Source organism: Mustela nivalis (genome assembly GCF_964662115.1).
Source record: "Mustela nivalis genome assembly, chromosome: 6".
Taxonomy (NCBI): Eukaryota; Metazoa; Chordata; class Mammalia; order Carnivora; family Mustelidae; genus Mustela; species Mustela nivalis.
In genome coordinates, this window is record NC_139025.1 from 91,795,483 (window position 1) to 91,822,919 (window position 27,437).

Here is a 27,437-nt window from a genome sequence, read left to right on the forward strand (position 1 = left end):
CTCCCTGCTGGGCAGAGAGCCAGATGTGGGGCTCAATCCCAGGACCCTGAGATCATGACCCGAGCTGAAGGCAGAGACTTAACTCACTGAGCCACCCAGGTGCCCCAAATGTGCTAATTTTCTTAACCCAGTGCTTCCTTGAGCACCAAAGACACTTAATAAATAGGGGCTCATCATAGAGTGAGGTTAGTGGTAGAGATCAGTGGGTAAGAGAATCACATTTGCATAGTTTTGAAATATATTCAATATTGCCTCCACTTTGTACATCACTTTAATTTGGGATTTAAACAAAAGTATATATAGCACTACTGTCACTTTCAACACTTTAAAAAGTATCATGAAATATTCTAAAGGAATGTTTTATCAGTTCTTAGAATCAAGGTCATTTACTTTCTATAGGTGGAGAGGGAAGTTTTATGATATAGGTTATTACAGGACATTTATGGAATAGCTGCAATTCTTAAAGCAATTTAGAAATAATGATAATAATAAATCAACATGGCTTAATTGAAGTCTATAAAAATCTAAAGACAAGAGAAAAATAACTAGGCCATTCAGCCAGAAAATCATGTTAACGCTCCCTCAACATTCTCTAGCCAAAGACTATGGCATTTAAAATTCTAAATAGGTTATACGGGATTGTCTTTTTAACCACGAATGTCCATGTATATCCTGGAGAGATAAGGAAAATACTTTCCTGAAATATACACACAGAACACAGATGATACATGTAGAATCCAAAAACCAATGTTTAAAGAGACCATGTGACGTTCCCAGAAACACTCAGTCCAAGGAGCATATACAGAGCTGTGGTTTTTAAGGCAGAAAAGGCAGGCTGAAAAAGTGAAATTTGTTCAAAGGGGGCAAAAAGCAATGATCTGAATTTTAGGGAAACCAAATAAAATACTTCAGCAGCCATGTACCAATGCATTTAAATAAAATTCCTGGGCAAATTTCTCATTATTTTCATAAAACTCAGTTCTATTCTATGCTCTCACAGGCTTTAAAAGCATAATACATGGCTGGGGTGCCTGGGTGGCTCAGTGGGTTAAAGCCTCTGCCTTCGGCTTGGGTCATGATCCCGGGGTCCTGGGATCGAGTCCTGCATCGGGCTCTCCGTTCGGCGGGGAGCCTGCTTCCTCCTCTTTCTCTGCCTGCCTCTCTGCTTACTTGTGATCTCTGTCTGTCAAATAAATAAATAAATAAAATCTTTAAATAAATCAATAAAAGCATAATACATGGGCGCCAGAATGGCTCAGTTGGTTAAGCATCTGCCTTTGGCTCAGGTCATGATTCCAGAGTCCTAGATGGAGCTCAAAGTCAGTCACCCTGCTCAGTGGGGTAGCTGCTTCTCCCTTGGCCCCTTCCCCTGGCTCATACACTCTCTCTTAAATAAATAAAACCCTTTAAAAAAGCATAATGCAAAGTTTTCTCTGTATACTCTCAAGAGTCCAAATTTTATATGCACAGCTATTACAGCGCATGTCAGAAGAGACAAAAAGGAAATAAAGACACTGTTATCAAGATCAAAGAAAAGCCAATTTCACAATTCCATTAACCATTAACGTGGTTCAATGGGTAAGCCAAGTTCTTCTCATTTTATAAAGAAATGCGAGAGGTTACTAGATTTGTCATTATCTTGTATACACAGAGGACAGGAGAATGTCAAGGGAGGTATGGGAAATGGTATAAGAAATGAACTTGATGACTGACAGTAAGGAGGATTTCTATTTAAATATGATAACCTTCCACACCAACTTCAAAATTAGAACTAATCTGAGAGATAAACTGGTTAAATTTCACGGGGCTTAGGAGTAAAATCAGATAACCCTTTTTTCAGCGGCTTTATCATGATTTAAAGTGATATGGCATGTGTAAGAAAAAGGCAATTTTCCAATTCAATCCATAATTCGTCACTTTTACCTCTTCTCTTTACCTGGATCACTTTTTTTTTTTTTTTTTTTTTGATCATTTATCCTACAGCTAACAGGCACATGTTCTCTGTCTTGCTCTTTCTCTGTGTTTCTCACTCTTTCTCTTTCACACACACATATGTACTCACATTTAAAAATAAACATACTCCTAGGGAAAGAAACTACCCTGATATATGCAAATAGAGGCCCACTGTCATGGAGATGCTAGTGATTTGGGTGAGTCAACATGTTGCTTTTAGCTTTAAGTGGTAGGCTCTCACTGGCTCCCCAGAAAACAAGACAAGGATGTGTGACCTTTTTCTGGGACTATAAAGGCACACTGCATTCTCTGTTGTTGAATTTAAATTATGTTTTGGAGTCTGCCATTTAGGAGTGAGGTGGAGGGAATGGCATCATCTCAGGTTCCTCTCAGCACTTCCCCTTTAACTCTAGAGACCAAGGTGTTAACGGCCAAGGCATCTGGTCTTCCCTGTTAGCAGCTGCAGAATCTTCACTAGATTGAGTTCTGTGGGGTGGTTTTGGCTGTGGTTCTAGCTTTGGAACGCTTAGCCTCATTCTCATTCCTTCTCACTGATTATGGGAGCTAACGTAGAGCCATTAAATGACTTTCTTTGTTTCTTAAGTTAAAAACAAAACAGAACACAAACAAAGAAGCAGCCAAAGTAGTGGAGAAGTAGAGGAGTTTAATGTTTAAGCACTTAGGTCTTGGGTCAGGCAGATCTGAGTTCCAATCCTTTCCCCTGACTCGGCTGAACCTCTCTCCTTATTGTACACTGTTATTATACTTCAAAGGATGGTACCTGCCATTTCAGAGGTGATCAATCCATGGAAGTTGTGTTATGGTTTACATACTTAAAGTGGGGTATGGCCTTGGTAATTATCTCTTTCCATTCTTAAGATGCTTCCATTCTTAAGATGCTGGGAGCTGATACAGGGTCCTCTCCAGCTAATGAAGCCAACTCAGTAGGGAGAATTCCAGGCCACACAGGTGAGGAGGTGATTGAGATGATCCTTGGAGACTCAAATCATTAAGAAGAGTTTAGTTTGTATTTTCTTTCACAGATTTTATTTATTTATTTATTTGACACACAGAGAGAGAGCACAAGCAGGGGGCAGAGGCAGAGGGAAAAGGAGAAGCAGGCTCCCTGCTGAGCAGAGAGCCCAATGCAGGGCTGGATGCCAGGACCCCAGCATCATGACCTGAGTGGAAGGCAGATGCTTAACCCACTGAGCCACCCAGGCATCCCCAGTTTGTATTTTCAAAGTGAGTGTGCAAAATCCTACTCTCAGAATTCGTGCAACCAAGATATGACCCTGATGACTGCTTACTCTTTTTTTTTTTTTTCATATCTCTTTTTCAATCTCAGGCCACACTTCTTTTTTTTTTTTTTTAAGATTTTATTTATTTATTTGACAGAGATCACAAGTAGGCAGAGAGGCAGGCAGAGAGAGAGAGGAGGAAGCAGGCTCCCCGCTGAGCAGAGAGCCCGATGCGGGGCTCGATCCCAGGACCCTGGGATCATGACCTGAGCTGAGGGCAGAGGCTTTAACCCACTAAGCCACCCAGGCGCCCCTCAGGCCACACTTCTTTTAGTGTCTTTTCTACCCCCACCTGGTCCCATGCTTACAGATATTTTATAAAACCATCCCCTGTGGTAAACATTCCTCTCAAAGGAAATTTTCAAGAAATTGTACTTATAAGAACTTAGGCCCCACTTGCTCTCTGGTTTGTCAATAATCAGTTGCCTTTGACACATCTCTTTCAAGGTCTACAAAAAACTAAGGAAATGGCTAATGATAGCTCCTACTTTGGTGGAATTAAGCTATTGCACTTTGAAGCTGACTCTGTAATGTTCATACTCTAAATGGGCACTCTGGGGAGACTGAGGGTTTATCATATATAGAGGCTACCTGAGGACAAGTCACACATTTGATGCCTTTGGATGCTGCCCCCAAATTGATACCTAGACTTGCTAGATTCCATAAATAAAATCAATGACAACCAGTTAAATTAGAATTTCAGACAAACAACAAATACTTTTCTCACTGGAAGTATGTCCTGTGCACTAGTTAGCAATCCCCTGACCCAGAAGTGGAACTGACGTCACACTGAATTTAGTCTCTCAAGAGTTTTGTAGATCAACCAGAAGGGCCCACAGAATTTGTTTGAGGAGGATGAGAAGATAGTCACCCCAACAGAACCTCTCGGCACAGCAGTCTGGCTGACGTTGAGCCAAGTGATGCTAAGAGAGCAACACTGGTTGCTTAAACATTGAAATACATACTGGTTGGAAAGTACAGGGTACGCGGACCCTGCCTCCTGCCTCCACTACACCAGCCTTATCTCCCACCATTCTCCAAAGGAACCTCTGTATCTTCTCACAATTCAGTAACTAAAGATGAATATGGCATGTGACAATATGGGTGGACCTGGACAGCATTATGCTAAACGAGATAAGACCGAGAAAGACAAATACCTTATGTTCTCACTTATATGTGGTATCTAAAAAAAAAACCCTGACCTCACAGAAACAGAGGACAGAATGGTGGTTGCCAGAGGCAGGGAACACAAAATAGGGGAAATGGGTGGAAGTGGTCAAAAGGTACAGACTTCCAGTTAAAGACTGATAAGGTCTGCTGATGGAATATGCACTGATTAGAGTCAACAATACTGTATTGCATATTTCAAAGCTGCAAAGAGAGTAGTCCTTAAAGTTTTCGTTACAAGAAAAAAAATGTGAACTATGTGAGGTGCTAGATGTTAACTAAACTTGTTACAGAAATCATCTCATTATATATGCATACATCAAATCGTTATGTTGTATGCTGAAAACTGATACAATATTATATGTCAGGGTACCTCAAGAAAACTGGGGGAGGAGGGAAGGAGAGCACTGGAGAGACGGAAAGTTGTATGAGCCTTCCAACAGTGTTAGGAGACAAATTTTGGCCTTGCGATCAGAGTTGTGACATGGTTCGTCACATTAGGACAGAGATTTCTCGTTGTGATATTAAGTTATTTGTTTTCTTTAAATAATTCCCATTCCCCATATATTAACACTGCTTGGGCTGCCTTATGCTCTTATAACAGAACCAGGAGATTTGATATTATAGCACTTTGTCTCATCTGTTCCTGCTCCTCTCCATTCTGTCAAAACACAGTTGATAAAGAAACTGAAGATAAGCAAGTGCCCACAGACCCATAGCTCGTCAGTGACTGAGCTGAGAAAATGAAGGAGATCTCCATCTCTTGGTCTACAGCAGAGGTTGGCAAACTGCAAATTTGGCCCATGGCCTGTTTTTGAATGACTCATAAACTAAGAATGATCTTTACATTTTTACATGGTGGGGGGAAAAAATCAAAAGGTGAATATTTCTTCATATGTGAAAATAAGATGAAATTCAAATTTCAGTATGTATAAACTTTTACTGGAGCACAAACTCACTCATTCATGCATGTATTCTCCATGGCTGTTTTCTTTTTTGTTTTTTGTTGTTTTAGATTTTATTTAATTATTGGAGAGAGAGACAGAGATAGCGTAAGAAAGAGAGAGAGCAAGCAGGAACAGGGAAGAAAGGGATAAGCAGGCTCCCCACTGAGCAGGGAACCTGAACTAGGGCTCCATCCCAGGACCACGGAATCAGGACCCAAGCCAAAGACCAATGCCCAACCAACTCAGCCACTCATGCGCTCCTCTATGGCTGTTTTTATCACCAGAGTTGATTAGTTACAGTATAGACTAATGGGCCCCAAGGTCTAAAATATTTCTTTTTGGTTCTATTAAAAAACAAAAAACCCCAAAAAACTAAACTAAATTAATGCCCAGCTAACTTAGAGAACTTAAGAGCATCCCCAGCTGAATGCCAGTGACCATTCTGATTTCTGGGTGTCAAATTCCCACTAATTCTTAAATGTTTAAGCTATCATCCCTGCATACTAATGAGAAGCAGCGTATCTATAGAAAATGGCTGAGGAAAGTACTTTCCTGATAACGATGCTGCAAATCAGGTCCAGAACTGAAAACAGAGCAGTCCTGCCTAACATTTAAAACTAATCAAAATATCACACAGCAGTACATGCCTCACTGACCTTACTATTCAAACCACAGCCGCTCCCGCCCCCCATCCCTGTGCGTGTTGTGATCCAAACTTTTACTAAATGATTAGAACTCCTTCAAATGGATATCTTACTTATAATATCAATATTTAAAACACAGGAGTTAAATTGTACTGTCTGAAGACGGCAAAGGACTTGGAGATGAGGATTCTCATGGCTCAAGGTGTAAAAACAACTGATGTAGAAAATAATCTAAAGAAACTATCCCAAGTCCTCTGGGTGGCTTAGTCAGTTAAGCGTCTGCCTTTGGCTCAGGTCCTGATCCTGGGATTGAGCCTCTGGGTCAGATAGGAGCCCCGGGATTGGGATTGAGATTTCAGACTCCCTGCTCAGTGGGGGGTCTGCTTGTCCCTCTCCCTCTGCCCCTCTCCCTGCTTGTTCTTTTTCTTTCTCTCTCTCAAATAAATATAATCTTTAAAAAAATAAACTACCCCAATTTTTAAAAATTATAATTAATGGAAAACTAAGAAACATAAGTATTTATATTTTTATTACATATACACATAATTATTTTATATATAATTTATATAACATATATAATAAATATTATAAATATATAAATCTATAAACCAATGAATGCTGATTCAGAAAATAAACCTTTTTAGTGATATGTATCAAAAGCCTAAATATATTTATAGACAGTAATCCCAAGTTTATTTTAAAGAAATAGTCCTAAATATTGGGGGCATGGGGAAGGGGTATGGGAAAAATTATATGCTTGGTAGTGCTATTTATCTCCAAATTATGGACTATTCTAAAATTGAAAACAAAATAAACATCAAATAATAGAGCAATGATTTAAAAAATTTTTTGAGATACAATTATACATCCACTTAGGTATATGCTATGGTGAGTGCTGTGAAGTGTGTAAACCTGGCGATTGACAGACCTGTACCCTTGGGGCTAAGAATACATTATATATTAATAAAAAAATAAAAATATTAATTAAAAAAAAAAACACATCTAGAGGGGTTCCTGAGTGGCTCAGTCAGTTAAGTGTGTGCCTTCGGCTTGGGTAATGATCTCAGGGTCTTGGGATGGAGCCCCACATCGGGCTCCCTGCTCAGCAGGAAGCTTGCTTCTCCCTCTGTCTCTTCCCCCTCGCTTGTGGTCTCTCTCTCAGTCTCCCTCATAAATATATAAATCTTAAAAAAAAAAAAAAAAACCAAACACATCTAGAAAGAATACATAACAATATGGATAAGCAATGTAAAAGTAATAGGTAAAAAAAGAAAAAAGAGGGAAACATATAAAATCTATGTTTATATGTTAAAACAATCCCTCATTTAGAATAAGTCACCTATGGTGAAAAATATGAAGGAAATTTATCAGATTAACAGTTGTCACTGGCTGCTGAAAGTTATTTCTTTTCTCTCAATTTTACTACATATTTCAAATTTTATAAAGGGATTGTTATGATTTTTATAATTGAAATAAATAAAAATAAGAGATAATTTCCCTCACAGGGGAGAATGAAAACCAAAAATACATAGTTTAGCCAAAGTGTTTAAAAAAAAAACACACAATAAACACAATTTTTTAAAAACACAGAAGAAAAAGAAAGTAGTCTTTCAAAATCCATTTCAGGGGCGCCTGCCTGGCTCAGTGGGAGGAGCATGTGACTCTTGGTCTCAGGGTCATGAGTCTGAGCCTCACATTGGTTATAGAGGTTATGTAAATAAATAAAAACTTAAAAAAAAAAGTCAAACTCAAGAAAAGGAAAACTCCCTTCAACACTTTCAGACCCCAAGTCGCCTGTTGCAGCAAGCACAACTTAAAGTAATCTGACCAACAGATGTCACTGTTACACTTCTTTCACTGACCACATCTTAAGATGCACAGCCTAACTTTGAAGGTAGGGAGACAAAAACAAATATTACAAGTTTCCATTTCATGTCACAAAGGGCTTTAGATTTGGCAGCTTTCGGCTTCATTCCAAACCTCCTTTTACAAGGGATGTCAAATGCTTTTCTAAAAGGACATCCCGTGATGATGCCATGATGGTTACGAAAAGTGCAAGGTCCATTTGGTCTTGGTTGCTTGAGAAAATCTCCACTCACATAAACATTACAGATCTAACCATGTTCATCAAAGACAAACCTCTGAGTCTGAGAGTGATGAATTGGAAGGTATCGGAAGGAATCAAGGACACAAGATTGTCAATGAGCATTAAAGTTAATGGCAAAGAAGAAAAAGTTGGGGGGGGGGTTGGAGAAAGAAAAGAAAAAAGGAAGGAAGGAAGAAAAAAAGAAGGAAAGAAAGCAGAAAAAGCCTTCTTGGATTTCTAATGCTTACCCTCATCTCTGAAAAGAAACGGAGAGATGGGGAGGGGTAGTGACAATGACGACAGTCTGGTCCATCTATCAGTCCTTCTACAATGTGGACGTACACAACCCAGCCCACCATTTTATATAGTGGAGTTGACGGTTCTGGGTCAATGAATACTTGGATGAACGAGGAGGGAGAAAGTTGTTTTCTAAACGGGTCATCTTGTATTTTCAGATTTCCTACCAACCTGCTCACCTGTTATTTGAGCAGCTGGACAGAACGAAAGGTTTGGGAACATGTGAGGGAGACAGGCTATTTAGATGACTCTGGAGAATACTCTCAAACGTATGTTTTCAAATTTTCAGAAAAGTGATATTAAGAAGCGACAAACAGTAAATAGTCACTCCCACCCCAAGGTCTAGGCAGTAAAGCTGACATGGGGAGAGCACCCTGAAAAAGGCAAACCATAAACAGAGTCACAACCCAGCGCACACATTTCAGACCACTGAGGTGTCTCCGTACTCTGTAGCCGACTGATTTTTTGATAATAACCCCCACACAAAATGCAGCTTTGACAGTTTTACAAACGCAATTTGCATACAACGCATTTCTGTTGACTGCAAAGAATTACAGCTCAAGCACAAAGATTTCTACTTACATGGAGATCCAAGTACAGTTCACTTTTGTTTGGCTTCTCTCTCTCCTCGTGGAGCAGAAACGGACAGGCCGGTCCTGCTCGATAGCCCAGGAACCAGGCACCTCCATCTTTGGGGGGAAGGTCTTTAGTTGCTGTCTGCTCACTGACGCAGTCCCGGGGGAAGCCCTCGGAGGAGATGCCTAGACAGAAGAAGAGAAGACCATCGGTAACACAGAAGCTAGAAAAACATCAAGCCAGCCATATCTGGGGACTCCTACGTGGGCCATTTCATACTACCGCTTTTCTTCCTTTCTAGATTGTATTTTTAGAGTTTGCTCTCTTCCAAAAGTGCTTGTCTAGATTATTCTTTCTGGATTGCACTAACAAAGAATTTAAAACATTTGCCCTCATACCCAGTTTAAAAAGAGAAGTCTATTAGCTATACTCTGTGTTCACTATCCTTGCTTACCAATGCAGGCTATACAGAACATTCTCTTTCAGGAGAGAATTCGAGGAAGACCTGGAGGACAGAAGTCAGGAGGGCTGAGCTGTTGGAGTCACTGCTAAAAGGTGTTGCCTGAGCCAAGTCACTAGTCACACAATGTGTGTGTCCTTCCAGAGCAGGAAATGCAGCACGGTCACCTTCATTTCTGGGGGCAGAATGATCACACGTAGTTCATATCATCACTGGGTCACTTGGTTGAATGAGTGACACTGCATTAGTGAAATGTGTGGGACTGCGTTTTCTCATCACCGGAATATGGGTATTATGTCAGTTTTTACCTAAACTAGGTTGGGATGGTAATAGTCAAGGATGTGCCAGGTGCTGCACTCAGCCCTGTTCTTTAATTTGTAAGAGAGCTCTATGGGAAGGCCTCATTAGTGCTCCCATTTTAGATGGGGAAGCTGAAGCCCAAAAAGCTTAAGACTATTTGCTCCAGATCATAAAGTCAATACATGGAAAAGCCAGGAATTGAGGCCAGGCAGTTAAACACTAGAGGCCATGATCTTAATAACTAGATGAGGTGGCTTGTGCCTGGCATACTTGAAATGGCAATGCGTGTTGTACAACAAAAGACTTCATGGTCAAATAAATGTGAGAAAAGCTTAAATGTGAGAAAAGCTGCGTGCTGTACCCCTTAGAGCCATGATTCACATTAGTGTAATTAAGACTTGGGAACCCCCTTTAGGAAAGCAGCTTAGCTCTGCATAATAGTGTTTTTCAAACTTATTGGACCACAGAATCCATTTAAAGGATCCCCGTGAAACATTTTGGAAGCTATTAGTGTTCTACTGGAACAAAGCTTGGAAAATTCTAGATTAGATCACCTTTTTAAAGTCCCACATAACTCTCAAGTTCCTAGGCCTCTTTTCATTCCTGGTAAGCAACCTTGGCAAAATATTAAGCAACCAGGCAGAAGGGTTCAGGCTCAGTGCACTTTGCCATAGAGATCACTGTTGGATATATGATAGGGCATTTATTACACATAATCCTTATGATAATGTCTCTGATAGTAGCCCAAAGCTAGCCAACAACTTTTGCCATTCTGAAAACCTGATGTACCAAGTTACTTGAGCTGTGATAAGTCAGCTAGCAAAAGGACTGTGGGATAACATTCTTCTCCTTTAGATTAGAGTAGAATTAAAAAAAAAATAGATTAGAGTAGAATTTTAGGAGAAAGAAAATTTGAAAACAGCCAAGGTTTTGCCTTGTGCTTTCTTATTTGGTTGGTTGGTTTCCAATCACACTTCAAAGTGAAAGGTGATACAGGTCACACTGTCTCTACAGTTGGCCTCTGGGAGACTGTTGACAAAACACTATTCTGCAGGCATTGAGAAAATAAGGATCCAAGACCTCAGGTGTATCCTCTGCAGACATAGGGTATCCAGAAAGTTATAACCACGCTCTTCCTTCATTTAAGCCAGATGTCTTAAATGAGGACCTTTTTATTCACCTGGCCTCACCCTTTCTTGCCCTTTTGCTACCTACTCTCTTGAGACAGACTGTCCCCTGGACTTTTGTTTAGGACTTCATGTGCTGTAGAGTGTGCCCAGTCCTGCTCTGAAGACACCGGAAAGGGCTTAAAGAACCTCAGAGAGGAACACTTTGCTAAGCCCCTCCCCTTTATTCTCATGATGACCCTGAGATCACCGGTGACACCTTCACTACTAGAAGGTAGTGCCAGCCGGCCGTGCTCTTAATAGATTAAAGAGAGATTAAAGCTCAGGGTGTGTTTAACTTCCATTTACAAGGCTCATCTCCCTCCTAGAATACTTATGTTTATAAATGGCAAGAAAGAGAAAATCAACCTGTTTAAAATTTATGGTGTCCCCTCCCTGGGCTACCTCATCTTTGGAAATGTGTGAGTTACTAAACCCATGCCTCATTTTAAATCCCTCCACTTTTTATTTTGATCTTGGGAGAGTGGCTGACTCTAGGTAAAGTTTACACAGAAAGAAAACAACATAAAACGTAGTCTGTATATCACAAACAACATAATGTACAACACCTAAGGCAAGACATCTAGAGCATCAGAGGGACATCGTCTGGTGACCGGAAGTTCATCATTCTGGTGGAAGAGAGTGAGAAATTCCCACAATAACAAGGATCTGGCATCCTTGGATAAAGCGCAGGTGCCCACGTCAACATACTCACACACCCTACAGTGGCTATCCAACACTTCACTGGTAAGGTGTGCGGCACAATCCAATTTCCTCTTTATGCAGAGGAAAGAGCACCAAGTTGAAGCACAACCAAAGAGAAGTAACTTCATTTTGGAGAGCATTTTCATGTTAAAGAGCCAATTTCTAACATCTAATATTTAACCAGACAATATCCCTGTGAAGGAAATACACAAGGTATAACGGTGATGCGTAGTCGTTTTGGTAAAGATCATCGGGACAGGAAAGGACCAAGGGCAGAAATAACAAAATAGTTATTCTCGAAGGTCTGACAGATAGGCGCAAATGACAAATTTGCCATTAGAAAGGACATAACCAGCTTACAAAGTAAGTCTTTGAATGGAGAGTTTTAATAATACAAACACAAGCTTTTCGAACAGCCAAAAATAAAGCACATGCCCATCTTGATTAGCCTAGGTAGTGGCCACACTATTCTCTTCAATGGAATAAATTTTAATAAAGAGAAAAAAGTTACCTGAAATTAGGTAAGTATATTCTGTCAAATAGATGTCATCTAATTTTATGACACAAAGAGATTTTTGAGGTGTTATATTTTCATTGAACATTGTTGCAAAAAGCAGAGAACGGTCTCCTCAGTTTAATCATGTTTTTTCCCTTCTGTGTGCCTATTAGAAGTCCATTTTCTGCTCCATATTTATTGATTATTTTGTTTCTCAAAGATGTGGCAAAGACATTTCAATAGCTTGAGGAACCACACGTGCACACAGGTTAATGCTACAGCTGACCACTGTTAATACAACATATAGCACGGACACAGCACAGGAAGGGCCACTTACCTTTGGACCACTTTGAAAGTCTGTGCTTTTCCCAACCATTCAAATGATGAGCTGCACTTCCTGATGCTAACCTACAACATCAGACTGGGATTTTGCTGTCAGTGATCAATACAAGAGAAGCAGACAGAAAGGAAAGGTAACATGCTGTTTAAAACCGGAAGCAGTCTCCGTAGCTCATCTTTCCGAAATGGAATAAGTGTCCCTACCTGAGGATCACTGTTTCCACTTCTTTACTTCCTGCCTGCATTATGATTATGCACCCAAGGCCTTTTCCAGTTGCATTTGGAGCTCCACCCCCTGGCATAGATGCTGTGTATTTCCCCTGGTCCATGGATGTTGGATCTTGGCCTTGTGTCTTGCTATAGCCCACTGAATGTGGGCAATGTGACAAGATGCCAATTCTGAGTCTAGGCCTTAAGAGGCATTTTGTGGTTTTCCGCCTGCTTTGTGTTTCTGCCATCACCATGTGACAAGCATGTGCTAGGGAGCCCAAATGAGACATACAGAGAAGACCCCAGACATAGTCCTGCTGCCTGGAAGGAACCCAGATCACATCAAGTGAATGATTGCCAACCAACCCTTAAGACGATGGATGAGAACAATAAATATTTGCTGTGAGCCACTGAGATTTGAGGTTTATTTATCAAAATAGCTGCCTAATGGATCATCATCTGTCTCCATCAGAAGCATTGGGTCTATTAAAAACTTGAAACCATTTCAGCTGAGAAGGCTTAATGACTACAATATATATATTTTTGTAATACCTACTAAAAATAATTAGCTGATATATCAGGTTTTGGAAAATCAAGCAAAAACTCATCACATACCCATTTCCTCACTCATATTAAGGTTCACACACAAACTGCATTTCATTAGAAAAATTAATCTTATTTAGCAGGCACGGTCTTTAATTATCTAAAGAATATCTATATATCTATATCTATGCACCTATTTTTTTATATGCACCTATTTATATAGATATAGATCTATAGAGAGATATACATATATTGGTATATAGATATACACACATATAAAACATATGTATAAATCCATTTCCAAAGAGAAGTTTGCAAACACACCAAATAATCAGATCTGGACAGAAGTCCCCAAGGAATAAAATTACAGTGCCTTTCAGCTCTCCTCCTTTAATTTTCCTGTCACACTGAGCTCTCCCTTGACAACAATGATGAAGTGCTTATGCTTCCAAAAGGAGAAGGGGGGAAAAAAACCCTTAGCTTGAGACTTTCTTGAGTTTTTTCCTCCTATGCTATAGTTCCCAAGGCCATTCATCATATTGACTTAAAATAAATCCAAAGAGGTGAAATTTTCTCAACCGTGAATATCAGAACTGATATGTAAAGGTAGACAGGTTGTCTTCTATTATGTTATTCAAACATTTACTTACAAGCAAGAGAGACAGCAATCTAGCTGTGTAGCTAATGGAAAGTGACATTGTTAAGGACTTGTAAAGAGGGTGTGTGCCTGTGTGTAATTATTCATGTCTTTATCCAGGGAGACAGAGCTTTGGTAAAAGTAGCCTCATGGCTCGTAACTGTCAATTTCAGATCTACACTTGCCAATCCCCTTGCTGCATTTTCATTCCTTATGATGTTAAGTGATACAATGTCACTAAGCAGATAGGTAACTGTAATTTGGAAAATGCACCTTACCTATCCACCTCCACTTCTAACTCCTTGAGAGAAGTACACATTGAAGACATTTCACTGTCTACACCAAGGGAGGATTTATGAGCAAAAACAGATTGATTGTGCTGGAAGGTGTACAGAGGCAGGAGAAGGCTTTGGGGAGATCAGGAAGTAGGAAGGAATGGGGAGCAGAATATGTCTATTTCAGAATCTATGAATAAAGAATCCACATCCATCAAACAAATGCAATGCTCGAATTTCTAAAGTTATGCTTAAATTCAAATGAAATGAAATAAAATTTAGAATTAGAAGGGATCTTGTGTATCTCCTATCTGCTCATTTTATATTTGATGAAACTGAACCCTAGGAAGATTGCGATATCTCCAACATGTCCAACTAGTGGTAAAAGCAAACTAACATCCAGGTTCCAGGGAAATCTTTTATGTTATTTGGAGAAGGACATGATTGTCAATCCACACATGAGAGAACACTTAAGTCTGAGTAAGAAGTAGAAGTTGACAGGTGGGATTCCTGTCAATTACTATGACCTTTACTAATTGTTTAAACTTACTGGAATTACTAAACTTCTCTGAATCTTTATTTCCTCATTAATAAAATGAAAATAATATGGTGCCCCCCCCCCCACCCTGGGGTGGCTCAGTCAGTTAAGTATCTGCCTTCAGCTCAGGTGATGATCTCAGTGTCCTGGGTTGGAGCCTGCTCAGCAGGGAGTCTGTTTCTCCCTCTCCCTCCGCCCCTCCCCCCTACTCATACTCTCTCTCTCTCTCTTTCAAATAAACAAATAAAATCTTTAAAAATCATCATATTGACTTAAAATATGCCTGATAGTGAGCTGTGTTCAAAATTGTTTTTCTTCCAGGAAACTTTACCTGGGCTGGGGATGCAAACAAATCCCCATTGGTGGGGGATGCAAACAAATCCCCATTTTAAATAAGAAACCCGTATACAGGGCATAATAAACATCATACACTCATGGTAAAGACTATTTTTTGTCCAGGAAGATAAAGAGAAAAAAATTAAGCTCATAAGAATTCATGGTAGCCCTCCACTGCAGCAGATCCCAAATCTGCTTAAGTCCTAAAAATAGAATTCGCGTCATCAAATGCAAGAGCTCCAAGTAAGTGGCTGATCATCTCCCAAAAGAGCAGCCCTCAGGGCATTTCCTCAGAAATGACATTCAATGACACATCTTCCTTAAAGGTCAAACACTTGCGCCTCGGGCCATGAATGAAACTCTTCATAGGCCTAGCTTTAAAATAAAATAGCTTTTTAAGGAGGTACATAAATATGGATTTCTATGATCATTATTATTACATTAACTGCTTTCCGTGTTCTTTTCCTGCAAAGAATACAGATGTTAAATGAGAGACAAATATTGCTCAAGTCAGGAAACTTGTTTGTGGCTATAGTCATACTGAATATTTTAACACCTGAAAAACAGGGGCATGTATTTAGAGGAGCATAAGTGATGCTGAGTCACTCTGCTTTCGAATGGATGGAAGGTAGGAGCAGATGCTTCTAAGTAAGGTTTGTTGCAGAAAAGATCACGAAAAGATCGAGTTTGGAAGGCTGTAGGGTGCCCTGAGGTATTAACAACCTCTATCCATTCTCAGACAGGCAATGATAAGGAAATCAGGTGTTGGTGGTTTAAATGCCTATTATCAAAAAATGTTGGTATGTTTGATGATAAGCAATATACTTGCTTATTAACAAAAATATTATTGAAGTGAAGAACAAGAATACAGAAGACATTTCTTAACGCATTCACTCTAAATAAATTTGAATCCCATTTTTCTGTTTTATGTCACATTGTTCCAGTTATCACGGGAAGAGTTATAGCCATGGCAAACCCAACTCTTGAAGAGATATGACATAATTACTAATGTCTTAATAGCTAAGGAGGTATAGTAAAGAAAAAAAACCCATAAGACATAAAGGCTTGGATTATAAGATATATAATAAATATTTTTTAAAAAATCTTTTTCCAAAAAGAAATGATCTTCAGAGGGTCACAAAACATGAATATGCATAACAAGATTGAGACAAAGGAAGAAAGAAGGCACATATGCCAATATTGAGGGTAAACATTTAAGAGATTAAGAACACGATATGACTTTGAGTGTCTTGGCAAACAAAGCAAGAATGAAAACGCATTCAGTTAGTTCACTTCCATCACCAAAAGGAAGAGGGGCCCCTGGGTGGTGCAGTTGGTTAAGCAACTGACTCTAAGGTTTCCTCTAAGGCTCTGATCTCAGGGTCTGAGGGGTAGAACCTGGTGTAGACCCCCACGTGGAGCCCCGCATCCTCAGGCCCCATGCTCAGTGGGGAGTGGGCTTGTCCCTCTCCCTCTGCTCCTCTCCTCATGCTCTCCATCTTCCTTTCAAATAAACAAATAAAATCTTTAAAAAAATAATAATAAAGAGGAAACATACTGATCCTTCAAAGCTGATCAAGATTTTTCTGATGTTTAATTCGGAGACACACAGGTACATAACACAGTCAATTCCCACCCTAGCCTTAGTTCCATCCAGGCTGTTCTGACCAACAGTTGACCTCACAGAGCTAATGGTACTGACTTAGTTGTCTACCAATAGGCTTTGTCCCTTTAACCAGAGAGGTTTGGAAATTATATTGACCACCCAGGGATTTGAAACTAAAGTGAGAAGTTCTCCAAGAGCGCTACTAACTAGGGCACCCTTTTGCCAAGTGTCTTAGGCACTAGAGTTTTTCTACCTCCCTTCCTCCACTGGCCATTAGTACTAAGGAGCAGCCCTGCACTTGATCCCAACAACCTCAGCCAAGGCCTGACTTATCACCCTCTCTCCCCATAAACTGATTTTCTTAAGGGTGAGTAATGTCCTTCATGTGGGACATTTACTATGTGTCACAGATTTTATATACATTACAAGTTATTGAGAATCTTCATAATAATCCTATAAGTTTGATATAAAGTAATCCTGTTTTTAAGGTGACAAAAGTAATGAAATAGAGAATTAACTTGACCCAGAGTCAGTATGTAGGTGAATGGGTCCTGAACCCAGAGCCTAGAATTAACCTCCTGCCATAAACAACTAGAAACTAAACAAAATATAGGAAACAGCTATTATTAGGTATTTGATAGTAGGCAGTGCCATAATATAATCCTTGATAGAGGTTCAAGAAATAAAATAGGCCTCATAATTTCCTGGCTTTACAGCAAAGATATACAGCAAAGAGGTGATTTCTAGGCTAAAAATAATAGGGCTCAGTGACCAATGGGAAGATATCAAGCAATCTAATATATGTAAAATTAGAAGCAGGGGTTTGTCTAGGGAGATAGAAAAATATCTAAAGAAATACTGGCTGAAAATTTCCCAATTTAATAAAAAGTATAAACCCACAGATCATAAGAAGCTTTATGAATCTTAAAGAGGATAAACATAAAGAAAGCTATAAATAAAGTTATAGAAAACCAGTGATAAAAAAGAATATTATAAAAATAGCAAGAGAAAATAATATTATATAGGAAACCGAAGAAAAGAATAATAATTAAAGACTTCTTGTCTGAACATGCATGCTGGAAGGCATTGGAATGACAACTCAAAGAACTAAAAGGTAGGAGTCAATCTAGAGTATGACTTGCAGTAAAAATATCTTCCAAACTGAAAGGAAAACAAAGATTTCTTCAGACGATTAAAAGCCAGACAATTCATCTTCAGCTGACATAGACCACAGGAAGTCATAATTTTTTTTTTTTTTTTCCTGGCAAACGGGAAAAAAATCAGAAGAGGGGCACCTGGGTGGCTCAGTTGGTTGAGTGTTAGACTCTTGGTTTCAGCTCAGGTCATGATCTCAGGGTCCTGAGATTGAGCCCCACATCTGGCTCTGTGCTCAGCGTGAAGTTGGCTTGAGTCTTTTTCTCCTTCTGCCCCTCCCCTTACTTGCTCTAAAACAAATAAATAAATCTTTTTTGAAAATTTGAAAATACCAAAAATTATTAAAACGTAAGCTAATACACAGGACATTTTTCTCATAATTAAAGTTATTAAAAATATAACTAACTAAAATAAAAATAATATATTGTGTGGTTTATAACATATGTGGTTAAGAGATGGCTGATAACAATAGCAGCACATCCAAGAAGTAGAAATGAAAATATTCTGTGGGAATAGTCAGACATTTATGTGAAGCAGTATAATTCAAAAGAGACTGTAATAAATTAAAGTTGCATATTATAAACTATAGAGTTAACAGTTTTTAAAAATGGTATCTCCAATGGCAGATATAATATGGAATCCTAGAAAGTATTTAATCTAAAAGAAGATAGAAAATCATGTAAAACAGAACAAAAACAAAAGCAAGGTGGATTAAATCTCAACTGCATTAATAGTTAGATTAAATATAAATCATCTAACAACGCCAATTTAAAGTCAGAGTTTTTCAGACTGGGTGAAAAAGCAAGACTCAACTATAATGGTATCCACCAGAAACTCATTTTATACATAAAATTATAAATAAGTGAACAGTAGAAGGATGGAAAAAGCTATATATATAAACACTAATTATAGAAAGCTTGAGTGGCTATATTAATATCAAATAAAAATAAACTCTGAAATGAAATATGTTACCAGGGATAAAGAGAGAAGTTTCATAATGATAAGCAGTCAACTTATCAGAAAAAAATAGCAATCCTAAACTCATTTGTACCTGGTAACAGAACTTCAAAATACATAAGCAAAACTATCATAACTGGTCTGGATAAATGCATGTATTCACAACTATATTTGGAGATTTCAATACTCTTGTCTCAGTAGTTAATAGAACAGGTTGACAGAAAATCAGTAGGGATATAGAAGAACTAAACAACATTAGTATCAATTTTACCTAATTGATATTTATAAGATATGTTATCCAATAACTACAGAATACATATTCTTTTCAAGTGCATATGGAATTTATCAAAATCATCTACATACTGTGTCATTAATAAATCTGAAAGGATCAATATCATAAAAAATATGTTCACTGACAGATGGAATTCAATTCAGATACCAATAACTGGAAACTATCTAGACAATTCCAAATATTTGGAAATTAACACCACACTTCAAAAGTAACTTCATAGGTAAAAAAAAAAAAAATCATAAGGGAAATTAGAAAATATTTGAGCTATAGCTAAAGTGGTGATCAGAGGAAAATTTATAGCCTTAAATAACACTGAGTGATGTCCCCTGTTCCACAATGGTCAACATCTTAACATTTATTCCCTAGACTAGGGGATATCAGGCATGGTTGATGCATGGTGAACTCATAGAAAACAGAGGATTCAGTAACCATTTTCTTCTTGAATCCTAAATGCTAAGGTCTTAGCTTTTGTTGCCCCACTAGGCTTCCAGACCACTTTTAGTCTCTAGGGTAGGCAGGTACTGGGATATTATTCTGGGAGAAACAGGACTAGCTTGAGACATTGACTCTGCCTCCAGATCCTCCATAAACTGCTGTTCCATATCACCCTACAGTGAATCTCAAATCCAATACCCTTTCATAGGCACTCAGAGCTTCCAGTCAGCTTTTTAGTCCCCAGACTAAAAGCATGTACAACCAGCGATCACAAGTCAGCTGAGAACAATGTCTAACATAAAAAGCAAGAAAGAAGAAAGAGGTTTGTCACCCGTACCTATTGGATCAAGATTTTGGTGGTGGCTCCTTTCTTCGGCAACCCTATCTCTGGCTACCTAACCCTCTTCTGTGCTCCAGTTCTTACCAGCTTCCTATATTACTGCTCCATCCTTCCCCTGCTTCAGGCCTAGGGCTGGCTTTTTGCTGTTGCTATTTTCTGGGAAACTCACAAGCCCAAGCCAGTTTTCTTAATTGGTCTGGACATAATCTCTTCATTAAGTTATTTTCAGTTTAAAACCTTTTGAATGTACCATCTATTTTCCGGCAGGACTCTGACTGACAGAGTCATTGGGATCATGATGTTTATTTCTTACCCTGTAGCATGTTTGTATATTACTGAAGTGTCTAGGGTGCTTTCTACCTGATGCTCTCCATATCCAGTCAGAATAACAGCAGCAATGTAAGGGGCCGGTGTAATCTTTTGAGAGAAATTAAAATGATCAAACTCCTTTCAGATTATATTATGATAGAGAAAAGGTAAATTGTCATAGCCCTAAAGTAAGACAATGATGGTATACTGCTGTCCCTTGCAGATGAAGATGAACTGACTGGCATGAAAATAAAGCATTTTCTAAATCAATAAGTGCACATTAGCTCCCAGAGGCTATGTTGATATACTCAGTAAGTATACCATATCTGAAACAGCACTTGCAAATTGCATCCCATGTAATTAATTTTGTAAGAATCCAGTCATTCTCTAGAAGCTATCTGTTTTCTCACTAGCCAAAAGAGAATCTAAATGGTAGTATGGTATAAATCACCATCCCTACATCTTTCAAGTCTTTGATAGTGGGGACGAATCTATGTAATCACCCCAAGAATGGAGTATATGCTTTCAATTATTAGGAAAAATATGATGCCATTCCTCTCAGAACACACAAGCCTGGGAGCCAAAGGTAGAGTAGTCCTTCACAACACTATCCTTAATAAATCACTTGCATAATTTTTGCCTCCAATACTTGCAACCTTGGGCTTGGATCTTAGTGACCCAAGCAGAATTTGTTTCTACTCAGGAATATAGTCTTGGTTTCATTAGACAGGAAGCTAAGAGTACAACTTGGTCGTTTCAAGTTCTTATACATTAGAGATACATGTATTTTATTTCAGTGCCTAACAAAATCAATGTCTTTCATAGAATATTTTGAATGGAACCTAGAGTATTAAACTCCTATAGTCCAAAAAAAAAAAAAAAAAACAAACCACCCAGTAATAAATGTAAAGCAACATATTTTGGGAAAATAGTATAGAACAAATGCTATAGAACAAATGTCCTCATATTAATATTAAAGCAATACAAGGAAGCTACTATGAAATAAATTCTCTCCAAGATTCCTGGTAGAGGAGAAAATTGGAATACATCCTTGCAGAACTATTTGGGAATCTACACCTGCCACAGGGGTTAATTGTTGTGGCCCAATGGCCGAATACAATACACAGGCTATTTTTGTAGAGCCTATGAACTAAGAATGGGTTTTACATTTTTTTCATTTTTAAAGGAGGGGAAGGAGAAAGAGAAGGATGAGGGAGTAAGAATGGGAGAGGAGGGGGAAGAAAAGCAACGACAGGGTCCTTGGGGACTGCAAAGTCAAAAATATTTACTATTGGGCTCCTTACACCAAAAGGTTGCTGACTTCCCTTCTAAAAAGTTACATGTGTTCTATCCTTTAAAAAAAAATTGTTTTTTGTGCCTCTGTCCTAGAAGAATCATCATTTTCTTATTCAAGAGCTATTACAAAGAGATATTAGGGATGCCTGGGTGGATCAATTGGCTAAGCGTCCAACTCTTGATTTTGGCTCAGGTCGTTTCCTTGTGGTCGTGAGATCGAGCCCCATGTCAGGCTCCATTCTCAGCTTCTTTCAATGTATGAAAGAAAAAGGTGAGAAGCTAAATGCTGTAAACACCATAGACACCCTTACTGTTAAAAATTATTCCTCTTGCTTGGGTGCTGAGTTAGACACTGTGGACAGCCAAAAGGAGGAAGGGCATAGAACATTTCTCCAAAGGGTTTGCTTTCAAGTTCAAATGAATGGTTTATATTCTACTGTATTCCTTTTGAAATAGTTTTTCTGTTTTTCATTCACCCTTCAAAATATAATGTGCCCCAAATGACACAAAAAACAACAATAAAAAACCTAAGCCACCAAAATGAGTTTCATGTTTTCACACAGAATATTAGAAGAATCAGGATCTTTTCAGAATGTTTGGTTTAGCTAAATTATAATATTTTATGTTACTTTTTACTGTGAACCTATTTGGTCAAACATAAATTTTACCCTGATCATCTTCAATTTAGGAACTTGTTTTTTGCATTTTATCACTATCTGGAAATTGCCTTTTATTATGAGGGGATTGCTGTTATCTCGAATGTGATTTTACTATGTCGAGGGCTACTGTCCTACCAGAAAACACAGCTCTAATTTAAAATGCATGTCAGTAGAAAAATCAATTTACTAAAAAGAAAATTAACTTCATAGGCAAATCTTTCAGGAAAGCAACTGATCCATAAACTAAGCGATATTTATACTCAGAAGAGAAGTGAATTCATTATATACTTTTCAGTCAAGAAGAACTTACCACTATATTCAATTCATGATAAACTTCCTCTGGAATGATTCCATTAAACAAATAATAGAATAGAAACTTTTGAGTCTAGCATTTTGGGGAAATTATAAATAAGCACAAGATTGTCAGTAATGGCTTCTGAAGAGCAAAGAAGACTGACTGAATTGTACTGAACTAACAAGTATTTCAGGAGTAGGATTTTTACTGGGGGTTTACATAGAAGTGGACTTCCTCGCCAAATTTTCACATTCTGTCATTTAAAATAAGAGTATGAGCCACTGCAGTGACTTGCTGCTAATGAGTGGGAGCACCAAATAATTCATTTTCTGTTCCTTTATTTGAAATGGCAGTCCTGCATTTGGCATATTGCTAGCACCCAGGCTAAGCACCGTCTAATCTCATCTCACCAACCAAAGTAATCTCCCAGTTCTTCTCCCTTCTTCCACGCCTATCCCCTATAATGTTCTTCAAAAACATCTGTGGGATCTTGTAAAAATCCTACACTGACCCTCAGATCAAAATCCTGCTATGGCTTTCCATCCCAGTTAAAAGAAGAAAGAAAAAAGAATGAAAAAGGTAATTCCTGGCCTTAAAGAAATTCCTTACCTAATCTGACCCTGTCTAACTCTTTCTCTCCATCTCCTACCCTCTCCCTTACCCCATGCATTTCTGCCACCTCAACTTTCTGGATGTTCTAGAGTAAGACATTTACTCCAGGCTCCAGCATCTACATGGGTGTTTCTTCTGCTGGGATTCTGTCTCCCCGATCATCACACGACTGATTTCTTCATATTGCTCAGGTTTCTGCTGAAACATCCTTCCAGCAAAGAAGACTTCTCTCTTCACTGCCCTTCTTCCAACATTTTCTTTCTGAAGTACTCTATCTGTAATACCATTATCTGAAATTATGTAACTAGTCTCAGATGAAACTAGGTTTAAATAGAAATAAAATAGACTTTAGTTTGGATGCCGTGTTACTGAGATTCCATGGCTTGAATGCCACAGTGGCAAGAAATCTGAGGCCATGTTCAGGCTCAGTGGGAAAGAGTTTTGTGATTGATTAGCAATGCCTTCCCTAACATAGTAGGGAAGAGTGGTAGAATGTGTGCCATGTTTTTGTCATCCTTTAACGAAGTCCTCCAATTTTTCTTTTGTCTGCTCATTCTTTGGCAGTTCTTACTCACTGGCATCTTCATCAATGTAATAAGAAAACAGAAGAGGTATGAAACTCAATCAGAGAACAACTAAATAGTTGCTGCTTTTGTAGAAATTTTGATGGAGGGGGGAAAACTACATAAGGCTTAAAGATATGCTGAAACCATCAATAAGTGTGAATCATCTGTGTCTCTCTTATCTCCCACAAGTAAAGAAAGGAGATAATTCCGTATAAGAGAGAAGGAAATGACTTCAAGGATCTGTTTATAAGAGAGTGAGATTATCTTTCTTTCTTTGCTCTTCAAGAAAAGAGCCTGAATGATGAAATTAAGAGCTTATCACTTAGAAGACACTTGAAGAGTCTTTGTCATTAATAAAACATTACTTTTATTTTTGAATTCCCTAACTCTGCTATGGAATGATTAAGCAAGGACAGGCCTAGAGATACTAAGGATAGAGAGAAAAAGAAAATAAGGTGAAAGAATAAAAAAGGTCTCTATATAACAAAACCTTCCCAACCACCCAAATTCCTCTCCCCACTTTTTAAGAAAGGTCAACTGATAGCCCTTGGCTCCTGATGTAACTATATCCTGTTCCTCTTTTGATGTTCTCACTGAGAGGGATTTAACTGCCCTTTCCTTGATTCATTAGATGGTCACTTCAAAGAGACTCCAAAGAGGCAACATTTGCCCAAACAACTCCCCTGTCTTAGTAAATCCAAGCGAACCCAAAAAGCAATTCATCCTAAATTTCACACATTATTGTCTTTCGCCCCTGTCAGTGACCTCAGCCTACAATATTGATTACCCCTCTGCCTCCCAATATGAATCCTTCAGACAATCAATCCTTCCCCAGAAAAGGGAAAGAGTTATCCAGTCTAATGCCCTGAGACCTATGATTAAGCCCAAGCAGAAACCAAACAACCTAGCAAACTTGTCATAACTTTCAATCATCTACAACCCATTTCCTACCCCTAAGTCAGGGAGGAAAATATTCTACAGACAGTCTAGAGGATTCCTCAAGACTTCATTCAAGAAAAAGATGGGTACTCAGTTTAGTAACAAATGTCCTAAAACATTTTATTAAATCAACAAATGTCTCTGAGTACTCTAACATGCAAATCAGATTTGTGAGATCCCCGTGAAGTGCTGATATACAAATCCATGACAGTTTCCATATTGTTCTAAGACTTTAGTACATAAGTGGGCAAAAGGCAAATAAGATAAATGACCAATGAGTATGAAGAAATGTTCAACATCACGAGTAAGGAGAGATATGCAAGTCAAAAGAGCAATAAAATACAACATTTTCTCATCAAATCAGAAAGATTAAACCTTGAAAATATGCAATGTTGGTAAAAGAGCAGGAAAATAGGCACTCCACTCTAAAAAAGCTGGACAGTGCCTATTACTAAGTTAGCCATAAGACTTCACATGGTACCTGGACATAACAAGTTCCCACTAAATAGTTGCTGAATAAATAAATGAGTAAAAATAAAATCAGTGCAGGGATACTCTGCTGATGGGAGTACGCTGAATAAAATTTAAAGGAATAATTTCATAATACTAAAATACAGATAGTAGTCATACTTTTGACACTGTCATTCTCTTAGGAATCCATTATAAACAAATTCTTTACAACCGCAAGATACTATGCAAAAACATTTGTTACATTATTAAAACACTAAAAAATTATTAACAAGTGTCTAAAATTGGATAAATGATAGTAAATGGATGGATAGTTCTCCAGACAGAATAATTCATAGTAATTAAAATAATATTTATAAAATGTCATAAGACAAGGGAAAAGGTTTATAAACTATTAAGCCAAAAATTATGTATTCACATGGGTATAACATTTCATTTAGGCAAGTAAAATGTATAATTTAATGGTAATTTTTCTATGGGTCATGATAATAGAAAGTTTTCTATCTTACTATAGAAAAAAACTTTCTATCTTACTATAGAAAAAAACTTTCTATAGAAAGTTTTTTCTATCTTTCTAAATCTCTATATTTTTCTATAGTGATCATAGAATATTTTTATAATTAAAGAAAAATAAAATTCTGTATTAATAAAATAGCAATTATTTTATTTTGAGGAGGGTTGTTCTGTTACACCTTCCAAATAACATCAATAAGATATGAACCCATAGCCCTTAATGTAGGGTCTTCTCTCCTTTTTTTTGATTTTCATGTTTAATTATATTCAGGGTAGATTTCCATAAATGCAAATCAAGAGTTTAACAAGTCTTTTATTTTAAAATTATTAAATCTTGGGCATCTGGGTGGCTCAGTTGTTAAATATCTGCCTTCGGCTCAGGTCATGATCCCAGAGTCATGGAATAGAGCCCCACATCGGGCTCCCTACTTGGTGGGAGGCCTGCTTCTCCCTCTCCCATTCCCCCTGCTTGTGTTCCCTCTCTCACTGTGTGTCTCTCTCTGGCAAATAAATAAGTAAAATCTTTTTTTAAAAATAATATAAAATAAAATAATTAAATCTTTTTTTTTTTTTTTTTTTTTTTTAAGATTTTATTTATTTATTTGACAGGCAGAAATCACAAGTAGATGGAGAGGCAGGCAGAGAGAGAGAAGGAAGCAGGCTCCCTGCTGAGCAGAGAGCCCGATGCGGGCCTCGATCCCAGGACCCTGAGATCATGACCTGAGCCGAAGGCAGCGGCTTAACCCACTGAGCCACCCAGGCGCCCAAAATAATTAAATCTTAATTAAAATCTTTCTGCTACTCCTTTAGCCATTTTCTATTTGCTATCAGTGAAGACAGAAACAAATTTTCAGTCAGCTAGAATTTTCTACATTAAAAAATTTTTTAATGCCTCAGACACACAGTATATTTTTACTAATCTTAACAAAGTTCTAGAAACAACTTTTTTATATTTTCTTGAAGTTGTCTTTGTATAACACCTAAAATAATAACTATTCAGAGTAAATAAGATAATACATGTGAATAAGTGCTCGCTAATTATAAACTGCTATTCAAATGTTAGTTTTAAAATTTTCATGGTATATCATTTCTTATCTTGTATTTATTTCTGATGGCATATTTCCCTCCTATTCTATGAACTGTTTCATTTCTGTGATTTCCATGGCGCTTTGCATATGCTCTCTACAAATTACAATGATTTTTTAAAATGTATTTGTAAAATGTTTTCAATCCTATAGAGGTCATTTAAAATATGAAAAAAATCTAAAGAGCCTGCAAAATGTAAAGCAAAACCACAGTGAAATACCACTTCATATCTACTAAGATGGCTAAAATAAAAAAGGCAGAAAATAACAAATGTTGACAAAGGTGGAGAAATTAGAACTCTTATACATTGCTGGTGGGGATGTAAAATGGTACAACAGCTTCAGAAAACAATCTAGTGTTTCCTCAAAAGGTTAAATATAGAATTACAATATGACCCAGGCAGTTCCACTCTGAGGTATATATCCAAGAGAAATGAAACCGTATGTCCACATCAAAATTTGTACACAAATGTACATAGCAGCACTATCCATAACAGGCAAAAGGTAGCAACAACCCAGATGTCCATCTACTTATGACTAGATCAATAAAATGTGTTATATGTATACAATGGAATATTATTTGGCAATGAGAAGGATAAAACTTGGAAACACTATGCTAAGTGAAAGAAGTCAGTTACAAAAACCATCAATTGAATGACTACCTTTTTATGGAAATGTCCAGACAGGCAAATCTGCAGAGACAGAAAATAATGTAATGGTTACCTAAGGGCTGGAGAGAATTAAAGAATGGTGGGTGATTGCTAATGAGAGTGGTGTATTTAAGGAGGATAATGAAATGTTCAAAAATTGATTGTGGCAATAGTTGAACATTTCTGAGAATATAGCAGGAACTGTTGGATTATACATTTTCTTTAAATTTTTTAAGAAAGAATTTATTCATTTATTTGACAGATTGAGAGAGAGTGCACACAAG

The 27,437-nt window shown here is 37.9% G+C and overlaps 1 protein-coding gene across 13 annotated transcripts in view; it reads right to left on the bottom strand.

Annotated features, from left to right (window-relative positions):
• Positions 1-27,437, bottom strand: part of FMN1 (formin 1) — a gene marked incomplete at its 5' end in the record, with an annotated part of 414,033 nt that overhangs the window by 292,197 nt on the left and 94,399 nt on the right. For 12 of the 13 annotated variants that reach the window (XM_082734303.1, XM_082734305.1, XM_082734302.1 and 9 more), the window contains one exon: positions 8,978-9,156. The exons of the other annotated variant lie outside the window; for it this stretch is intronic. In XM_082734303.1, coding sequence (XP_082590429.1) covers positions 8,978-9,156 — 179 coding nt within the window. The remainder of the gene's footprint in view (positions 1-8,977; positions 9,157-27,437) is intronic. 13 annotated transcript variants of the gene reach the window in all.